General features: G+C 39.5%; 1 protein-coding gene across 2 annotated transcripts in view; it reads left to right on the top strand.

The window, feature by feature from the left end:
* Positions 1–244: 244 nt before the first annotated feature.
* Positions 245–11,248, top strand: part of ITGA3 (integrin subunit alpha 3) — a 51,993-nt gene continuing 40,989 nt past the window's right edge. The window contains exon 1 of one of the 2 annotated variants that reach the window (XM_072414728.1): positions 245–675. In XM_072414728.1, coding sequence (XP_072270829.1) covers positions 518–675 — 158 coding nt within the window. In that variant the 5' untranslated portion in view covers positions 245–517. The remainder of the gene's footprint in view (positions 676–11,248) is intronic. The other variant, XM_072414729.1, reaches the window with a different exon arrangement.

The raw sequence follows: 11,248 nt of genomic DNA, 5'->3' as shown, positions 1-11,248 counted from the left end.
GGTATTTGTGCAGTGCTACTTTTCAGCAAGCAGTGTGAGAAAGTTGGACTCTTTCCCCCTCCCTTCCTCCCCACCTTCCCCTCCCTTCCCTTGGCTCCCAGCACAGGCAGGTGCAGGGGCAGGCGGCCCCTTTAAGGGGATCTGTAGGGATCTGTACCGGGTGTAAGGGAGAAAGTTCACCGGAAGAAAAGGGAAAAGGCTGGCAGAGGCTGGCACAGGAGGTGAACTTGTGTGGAGGGCAGAGGGAAGGAAGGAGAGGGGCAGCCAGTGCTGTGGGTGGGACAGGCAGGGAATGCTGAGTAGGAGGGACTGACAATAGGGACAGAGGGAGGAGAGAGCGATCATACAGGTCCCATACCGTCCTAGGAGCAGCACCTGCAGCCTGGCATCCATGGCACAGCCGGCATACAATCATTAGGACAAGTGAGATTGGGATCAGCAGGAGATCGCACAGACAGGAGGTCGGTGTGTGTGTGTACAGCCGATCAGCACCAAGGACAGAAGAGAAGGACAAGGAATGATTCCGGGGATTCTCCTTCTGGCACTCTGCCTGGGCTGCTCCGGGTTCAATGTGGACACCCAGGTGCCAGTCATCAAGCAGGCGGGGGCACCGGGGGGCATGTTCGGCTTCTCTGTCACCATGCACCAGCAGAGCGAAGGGCAGCAGAGATACCTGTAAGTACCCCGAACACCCCAAGGGGGGTATTATGGGGGCGGGGCAGGGGGCATTGGTTCTGTATGAAGGGGTGGCAGGAGTACCTGTATGGATGGGTAGGACACCTGTGTAGGCATGAGCAGGGTACCTGTCATGGCACATGGACTGTAGAGCTGCAGGACATGGGCACAATAGCTGTACACTTATCTGGCATGGGCACAGTACCTAGGAAGCTATGGAACATGGGCACAATACCTATGAAGTAATGGGACATGGGCACAATACCTAGGAAGCTATGGGACATGGGCACAGTACATATTAAGTTATGGGACATGGGCAGAGTACCTATGAAGCTATGGGACATGGGCAGAGTACTTATGAATTTATAGGTCATGGGCACAATACATATGAAGTTATAGGACATGGGCAGAGCACCAATTAAGTTATGAGACATGGGCACAATACCTAGGAAGCTATGGGACATGGGCACAATACCTAGGAAGCTATGGGACATGGGCACAATACCTATGAAGTTATTGCACATGGGTACATTTGAGTACCTGGACAACAATAGGACATGGGACAAATCTATACAGCTATGGCACGTACTCAGAGTACCATAAAAACAATGGTGCATGTGCATGGTGACTATAGAGCTATCATTCATAGGCAGGGCTTTGGATATGGGCCGGATACCTGTGGAGCTTTGCCACAAGTGCTTACTACCTTTGCAGCCTGCAGGGTACCTGAACAGTTTTGAGACACATGGGCGGGGTACCTGTAGAGCTATAGGACATGGGCAGGGTACCTAAAGAACTGTAAGACCAGGACATAGGGCTTGTACAGCTATGGGATATTAGCAGGGTACCTATACAGCTATGTGGCATTGCCAATAAAAGTACAGCACATGGGCAGGATTACTGTATACCTATGGCACATTGCCAGGGTACCTGTACAGCTATAAGTAATGGGAATGATCTCAAAAAAGAATGGCACCTGGGCAAGGTACCTGTACAGCATTGTGATGTGGGCAAAGTACCTATAAAGCTATGGTGCATGGGCAGGGGAACCTGTAAAGGAAAACCCTAGCAGAGATGGGTGAGGGTCTTTATAAATATCAGTTAAATACTTTTTATTTTTGCCATAGTTTTTGTTATTAATATAAAATAAGATATAAGATAAAAGAAAATAGAAAAATTCATAATATAAAATAAATACCCCACCTCTACACAGGCCTCCCATGCAACTTCCCTCCATAGACCAATATACATCAGACAAGGTTAGGGATGTGGCAGGTAGATGGGTTTTTTAAAAAAAATCTTTAGAATTGGCAACATTTTACAAAATTTATCATGCTGTTATTTTCCATGTGGTTAAAATGTTATTAAAATGATTGTGTAAAGTTCCAAAACATCTGATGTGTTGGCAATATTGTCAGAAGTGATATTTATGGAGATATAAATGTTTGCACTTTATCTGTAGGCCTGGGGCAATTGTGGTCAGAACACAGATTGCATGCGGCACAATTTTCAGCATAGGCAAGGTGAATCAGCTGGTAAGGCATTGGCACATGTACCTGTATACCCGGGGGCATGGGAAGACATGCCTTAACAGTTAGATTAGCAAATGCATGATAAAGTGGAGCTGTCAACAGAGCACATACAAAACCACAATTATAATGCTGCCATAGCTAGCCTTATTGATGGAAGGCCTTGTGTAAAATTCATTTTTAGCTTTTGCCATTTGAAACGTTGATGGGGGAGAAGGGAGTGGACTGATTACTCATTTTCTACTAATCCTAAACAAGAAATGATTCACCACTGACACTGCACCACTTCACCTGATATATGCTCGTGCCTGCCCATCATTTGCCAAATTAGAGAAAGAGAATAAATCCAATATTATACATAAGAAAAAGATACATTCTAATGGCGGATTCTGTTCTGGTGATAACTGCCAAAAAATGGAATTTCTCTTTATTGTGGGGATATGTGTAATTACTTCCAGGCATGTCTCAAGGTCAGGTTATTCCTCTAATGGTGACACAGATATATACAGTTTATAATATTATACTACTTATACATATAATAATAATACTCATACATATACATAAATTAATAAATATATTAAAACTTCCCTATTCCAACCAAAGTTATAATGAATGAAGGGCATCAACATGAGTTTCTATGCGGGTAGTGCAGGGGGGGTCTCCGGAGAAATGTAGATCTACCTGTACACCTGAGGAATTATAAGAATTCCTACCATATTTATTATTATTTTACAATATTTATATAGCGCTATCATATTAGGCAGCGCTGTACAAAATCCATAGCTGTGTCACTAACTGTCCTTCAAAGGAGCTCACAATCTAATGTCCCTACCATAGTCATATGTCAATAATGCAGTCTAGGGTCAATTTTAGGGGCAAGCAAATTAACCTAAATACATGTTTTTGGGATAAACCGGAGTACCCGGAGGAAACCCATGCAGACACGGGGAGAACCTGCAAACTTCATGCAAAGGCCAGATTGCTAACCCCTGAGCCACCATGCTGCCCACCGTATGGCATCATTGACTTTATACACTAAAAAGCAAAAGAATGTGGACACCTAATCATTGCATTCACACTCTTAGACCATAATGACATCCCTTCCAATTATTAAGTTCAGGTGTTTCCAGTAAGGGGTTCTGTTTCTGACATTTTTAGACCATTTTTAGGAAGGCCATTCCTGTTTTAGAATGAGCATGTTTGTACACAAAGTCAGATCCACAAACACATGGTTTGAGGAGCTTTGTGTTGAGGAACTTGAGTGCCCTGCATAGACTTCTGACCTTAACACTATGGAGTAGCTTTGGAATGAATTGGAATGCCTATTGCATGCCTGGGCTTCTCGTCCAACATCAGTAATTAACATGCTCAAATTCCTACAGCTAAGATAAACTGGTAGAAAGCACTCCCAAAAGAGTGGAGGCCCTTTTAGCCATAAAAGATTGGATTCCTATCAAATAGCCATAGTTTTGGCTTGGGACACCCAACAATCTCATGTAGGCGCGATGGTTGGGTGTCCAGAAACTGGTCATATTATGTACTTTTGCATCAATAATATAAAGAACACATGTTGGTATACTTTTTCAAGTTAGTTTTCAAGTAAGGGTATAGAGAGGAGCATAACTGAGATTTTTCCATCTGTTGGGAACATTGAAGGGTTTTATAAATTATATGTTGTATATATGAGGAAGAAGATTAGACCGGGCCATGAAATAAGATTTCACAATTTGGAACCTTTACGAGTGGTAGACATAGACTAACATTATTTATGTTTCTCCACTAATTCAGAGCATGACCTACACAACATAGGAAGTGTTTTATCACTTCTGCTTTTATATGTGGTTAGAGATTGGAATATATAACTTTGTTTCAAAGGTTCATATAAAATCAGTGGAATGTCTATGAACTATGGTCAAGGCTATAGGGTGTATTCAGCTTCATAGAAACAAAGAAGGATGGCTGAAATAGTCTATCAAATCTTTTTGTGATACTGTGTTGCTTTTTTAACTTTATGTTTGTGCCAAGCATTCACTTATTGTTAATACCTCTTCTGGAGGTCTGTTCCAGACTTACTTTCTAAGTTCTCCTACTACTTTTGTTCTTAGCTTCATGTTGGGAAAAACTAGGCTCAGAAAAGTAACATGCTTTAATAAAAATCTCTGCAAAGGAGACCAGTTGTGGATTTTGTGGGTTATATAAATCACTAGTAAAAGGTTAAGGAGAAGACAGATAAATAGGGTTGTGTTGCTGTAAACATGGTCACCCTGCAGGCCTTTGTCCTTCAAGAGTTGCAGACAATAAAGATTAATTGTGCATGGTCAAGAAGCTGTTAATGGATATGATTTTCTGTACAGGTTTATGTCAGTGAAATTTGTGAAGTCTTTGTTTTAAAGGAAGGGAAGTAATGTTGGAGAAAAGGAGGGAATGAGTTATTCCGGTAGGGAGAGGGTTAAATAGCAATGCTCTGCACAGACCTGGCTGGGGAGGGGCCCTGGTGCAGCAATCTGCTGAGTGACTGAAAGGCCAAACTTTCCTTCCTTCTTTGTTCATCACACCTGCAGATAAGAAAGTTTTACATCCCTGCAGGGCGGGGTGTGCAAATAGTGTAGCATGACAGTACACATTGACACAGCCGTCCCCCATCCAGGTATGAGAAATCACAGTGCTCATACTTAATGTTCTTTAGTCTTAACACACACCAGGGAAATGTGTTCTAAACCAAGAAGTTTTGTGTATTTTTTATAGCTCCCTTTTGAATTTCTTTCATATTTATATCAACGTAATATGCAGGACTGTACATTAATTATCTTATCAATTCAAAGTGTTATTAAACCCCAATTGTTGAACTTGCAGCAGTATATTTTGTGTCCTTCTATGGTTGCTATCCTATTTGTCATTGCAGCACAATCTTGCAGTGTATGTCATTGTTATTTCCTCCTATGGGTGGCTACATTCCCAGGTTCCCAGGTCTTCCTGGGGCCCTAGTGTAGCCACCCTCTCAGGCCTGCTTGAAAAGAATGGGCATATATGCACATTATGGGCTAGAATGAATGAGATGTTCTTCTGGTTCCATTACATTAAGAGGAACAGAATAATAATTAAACAATACTGTTTATTGGGACATCTTCAAATATTTATAAGATGACTATCATACCATGACAATCTCATATAGTTGCAAACCTACCCAGCAGGGTTATATGTTCCTGCCCAGCTATAAACTTTAAAAGTATTTTCAATTGCAGCAAGTGTAAGCACATGAATTTTACATGATATCAGTCCCTACTATCCTCCTGTACAGATGACCGCTGTCATATCCTACGGAGGGGGTTGCTTGGCCTTCTCCACCTTCATATTTTGGAGATCTATGTGGTTGAGCAGTTTAGAAAATGACACTGGGTAGAGCTGACCCCTCTCAGTCCACAATGATGTGTTGTCATATGTTGTCACCCCATCAGGGCTGGATCAAGGGGTAATTGTTCTGTACTTGCAGGGTCCCTAAGTTGGGTAAAACACAGCAGAATGTGCAAGTATTGCAGAGCTGTACTGCATGTTTTTTTTTTTCATTTTGCCCTGGCATACACTTCAATTGCAGTAAAAAAAATAGATTACAGAGTTGGCTGTGCTGCCTTGGAAGACTGCAAATCTTACTACTGTCTGCACAGTTATACAAGTCCTTTGGAAGGTCAAACAGCCCTCATACAACTGTGTATTTAGGTTCTGTATTTGCCTAGATTTTAACTTTATGGAAAGCTTCTATTGCTGTCAAATCAATAGGAAATCTAATAAGTTTCTTACCTTTAGGCAAAGGTTGCAAAAAAAAAATGTCATGCAAGCATTGTATGTAAATTACTTGCTTTGGTTTGCTGATCAGCAGATCTGATAGAGAAAAAAGCAGCAAAAGGTACCAAGCAGTTGTGAAACAGCATGCTGAGAGCATGAGAAAACAGAGAGATGAGCTCATCAGACTGCTGATTTTCCTTGCCCAATCACAGGGTGAGGGAGGGACAAGACCTGTAAGTGTTACAAATCTTCAGCTGAGAAAGATCAGGTCTCCTGCCCTGGCAGAACTGGTTGTTGTGGCTAGCTCAGCTGTATGTTATTGATCATTAACTATGAGTACTGCAGCAAGACTATCCACATGATTATACGGATATTCACAAATTGGCCCTGATTTATGAAAGCTCTCCAAGGCTGGAGAGAATACACTTTCATGGGTGAAGCTGAGTGATCCAGAAAACCTGAAATGGATCTGGTCCAGGATTCCAAACATTTGCTAGCAAATAGCAAATTTTTTTTTAAAAAAATCCATTCCATGTTTTTTGGATCACCCAGCTTCATTTCTGAAAGTGTATTCTCTCCAGCCTTGGTGAGCATTCCTAGGCCCATTGTCTCAAATCTATAAGCAAAACAGGTGGATCACATCCCATTAACAATTTGCCATTGATCCCTTAGCACTCTAGCTTTGATAAATAGCAAATACATTTAATTTCATACCTTGGTTGTATATATTAGAAGATGCTAAAAGCACAGTGCAAACACACAGACAGTTTACTAACAAAGAATACAATGTTTGTAATCAGCTACAGAACAAAAACAAAGTCATGTCAAAACATCATATCATTTAACAAACAAGTTATAAATGAACACTTCATCACAGTAGCAGTAATCCACATTTATATTGTTTCTCAGTAATCCAGACATCAGAGCAATTTATTACAATCACGTGATTTGGATTGCAATAAATTTGCAGGGAGTAGTCAGACAAATTCTTGATAGTTTATAAAACTATTTCTTTTCTTGGTTGCTTATCTTAAAAATATAAGTAACCATATTGAATGTATTTTACATTCCCATGGAACAGGAGCAGCAATTGCTATAGGAGCATCTTCCGTTTTTTTGTACAGCACTGTGTAATATGTTGGTGCTTTATAGGTAAAGATAATTATAGGAATCATTATTCATTTGTGCAGAGGGCAGCATGATGTCTAAATACAGCTCTGTGTCTGGGCAGTGCTGCCGTTTTCTTGGAAGTTATCCTCATTAGTGCATATCTTGACATTCCATTTGTCTTCTGATTATTGATATATCAGACTGTCTATATTATTAGCGGGATATAGACTGCCTGTGCAGTGAGTCAGTTTGCTTGGCATACAGAAAATAATATAGATGAGCAAAAATCTTTACATATCAATGAATGGAGATATTTTAGTTATGTTGCACGCTCAGCTGAATGGAGGTGATATTGCTCTCCTGCACTGTGTTGGAGCATGGGTACCATGTTTTTTAACCAATGCCAATTACCAGGTGGTAAAAGGTTGGTAAACCCCCTCTTGCTCCAGCAATCCTTATTGTCAGTAAATCACATTATGAGACACATTTATAAGGAAGTGGAAAAATGACAAGAAATCATCACTTTTTTTCAAAAGTGATTTTGTGCATTGATCATATTGGTGTCATATTATACATTTTCTACAATGGTGATCAGGAGCTCCATTTACTTGGCTGATCATTGTATTTGAATGATCACTTTGTTGGTCACCAGCTTTTAAAATTTTTCCTTTAGAGTTGGAGTGGCTGACATGAATTTTCCAAGGTTTGGTTAGAATTTGGATAATAGATCCCCTATGGGTTTATTACTCCGCGGGTACTCTGAAAATATATAGAAACTTGCACCTGGAGAAGCTCTGTAGGATCAAGGGGGGAAATGGTAAGAAAATTCTTAATTATTAGGATAGAAATACTAAAGCTTCCATTACTGTGGGAATGAAATGCTCAGTGATCTTCTGAATACTAACAAGACAGCAAATATAGGACCTTTGACCTGCCATCTAAAGCCTTTGGATTAGGCTGGCCATAAACAGAATGACTTTCCGGTTCATTCCAGCAATCCATTTGACATTTTCATAGAGTCAACCATAAACAGATTCTTTATTTTCTGAATTTGAATGACCAAAACTATCTGATAGTGTAGGATCAGAAGAATCTTGGCCAGTGAGACCTGAAAACTTCCATTAATCATACAAGTATCTGATACCTCTCTGTTGTACTATGAGAGTGCAACCAAAAAATTATCAGTTGGAATTTATAACAAAAAAGTTGAACATGTTTATGTATGAGTAGCTTTGAACAAGGCAAATAAAGCTAAAGGAGATTAAAAATATGCTTTTACAATCACATTTAAAAGAAATAAACTGAATATAAGTAAAATTATGAATTGTTCCCTTTAAAGTTCCCACATGTTTTCTTAAAGGGGATTAATTCTGTGATTCACATTCACTTTATTCCCACACAGCATGAAGCAATGGTTCACTGAGCACTGCTCTATTCGACTTTATGTGATGCACGGGACGCCTTCTGCATGTGTCAGGGGCAAATATTGAGCATTCCCTTTTGGCATGTGTGTGTCTGAGCTGTATGGATACTCCTATAGAAGAACTTCATTATAAAATAGTGTAAAGGTAACCAACATTTACTCCTATACCTAGTATAGCAATAGTATCCCAGTTGCTAACATAACATGCAATAAGCTATTCTTAGTAGGCTCATGTATGTTTGATCTCCAACCCACACAGTTCTTCTTTGTCTCGCTTTATTTTTTACATTGGTTTTATGTCAGGATAACACAAAATTATCATGACACTGAAATATGAGCAAATGGCACTCTTGTTTTCCATTGTAGTTAGTGCAGAAAAAAGGGAAGGGAAAGAGCAAAGCTACCTTATGGGTATTATTCCTTCTCTTCGACTTATTGTAGTTAGTGACTAATTTCGCTGTTATGGCTGCTATTGGCATTCTGAGATGGAAAAGAGTAGAGCTATCCACTATATGAAATTACCAATCAATTACATCAGTGCTTCTCAACCAGGGGTTCTTCCAGAAGTTGCTTGAAGTTCATTAATCAATAGGAAATACGTGCTTCTCAGGTCTGTTTAGGTGACATTAATATTTTATTTTGGCTATCTGTACCGGTGACGATTTTCCCAATAGCCAGAATATAAGAGGTATTTATCCCACTGACCACCACACCAGTGGTGGATATAGTAATCATAGCAGGGAATCCCTGAAGATATAGATATACAAAATTATTGTACTGCGATTATTGAACAAGTACATTGAATATTTGCAGTTAATCAGGAAAAGTTTGATAGTAACTGTTTGCAATATTAGTTGAAAATACTATTGAGAGAAAACCGCATGTCATAACACATGTCTATGTGCAGTTCTCGTTTTTTCTTTGTGATGATATCACGAAGGGGAGAAGATTTTGGGAGCTTTCTAAAACAAGGCTTAGCTGAAAAGAGCAAACGAGAGTGGGAAGCACAATGACTTCATCAACCAGAAGTCATTGTTTCAGTACTACATCCTCTTCTGTAGCATAGAATGAGGTACAGATATTAAAAAGGGATTTTTGTTTTTTGAAAATGTAACCACTATTGAAAGTTATAACTGGCTGTGGGAAAATAATTATAAGTAAATATTGTTCAGATCCAGTGCTTTTTTATTTCCTAACATCATACAAGAATGTGGGACAGTTGATGTTGAAGGAGAGCCAGAGATTGCAAGAATGATTCTGCAGTGTGGGAAAGCAGACAATTTGTAGGACTACTTCCACACAAACCATTGATGACTTGGAGTTATGGGCAGTTGGTAAATATAACTTTGTATTTACCTGACAGTAGGAGCAGAGTGTATAGCACGACTTTAGTATGTGTATAGGTGTGTGTGTTCAAGCTCCACTTCCCATCACACATTCTTTAGATTCCTCAAGTGAATGCATAGTTCTCCACTGCAATACATACCTCATCTCTTTACAAATCTCTACCCTGGGGGTGCAGAATTCATTCATTGCCCCTTCAGCGAAAGAAAGTAAAGCCATGAGTCTGTGCCGTGTATGAATCACAGGGCCTGAGAACTCTGCTTTGTCTGAGGACAAAAGGATTAAAAGTCTTTTAAAGGCTTTTTTTCAGAATTTCTCTGCTGTGGACTTAAGAAACAGAGAGATCTTAACTGCCAACTGATCCCAACAATTTTTAGGCCTAATACAAACAAGCAATTTTGTGCTCAACTATCTGGTTCAGTCAATTTTGTTGTCTGTATTTTATTCCTTTTAAGTCTCAAAGTCTCAAGTTATGATATTCTGACCTTTTCCCAGGAAATTGATCAGTTGATCTTTTGTACACACAACTTGACTTGTATACTTTCGAACAATATTTACCAATATATTGATCACAATGGATCCAACCAAGGATTAAAAAATGGGTTTCTTAGGATAAGGTGGCCGTTGAATTTTTTCAGATCAAATAATTTTATGGGATCAGAAATTAAACAGATGTGAAAAACTGTCCTGTGTGCACCAAGTCTTAGACAACAATAATTTGATGGTAAATAATGTCACCCATCCAGTTTGGTCAGTATTAGATGATGAGTGATGGGCATCAGATATTTGTCACTTTAGACTACTAACTCCTAAACTATACTAAGTGACAATGTGATTTGAACAGAGACAAGAATAGGATTTGTACAGATTTGCGATATAAAGCCCAATCATTCAAAGCAGTAATATTAGTGCACTATTGGACGTTTTAATTAAAACTTTATTTTTAATGTAAAAACATTATACAGATTTCATATAGTACAGGTCCTATAAGACCAGTTGCAAATAAAAGATGTTGACTGGACAAACAAAAATATAAAACCCATGAGGTGCATACAGAGCTCACAGCCTAGCTGCTCATTAAAAAGGCTTTGCAAGCTGTTGTCATCCATGCCACCATGCTTTACATGAATTTAGTGTTCTGGAAACGCCATACAACCAATTGGTTGAATGTGCAGCAGATATTCATGATCTGGTCCACTGTACTGAATGAAGACCATAAAAATTCAGTCATTAAAAAATGAGGTACAATGCTGCAGGTATAATGTGCTGGCATCCCATACCGTCATTGCAGATAAATCCTGGGCCATTCTAATAGACAAGGCTCCAACAGAAACATGCTGCTACCTCCCGTCTCTACTTTAATTTGGCCCTTCACTATGACAGCTGC

Source organism: Pyxicephalus adspersus, chromosome 6 (genome assembly GCF_032062135.1).
Source record: "Pyxicephalus adspersus chromosome 6, UCB_Pads_2.0, whole genome shotgun sequence".
In the NCBI taxonomy this organism is placed as follows: Eukaryota; Metazoa; Chordata; class Amphibia; order Anura; family Pyxicephalidae; genus Pyxicephalus; species Pyxicephalus adspersus.
Note: the sequence above shows the minus strand (reverse complement) of the source record. Positions and strands in the feature narration are given on the sequence as shown.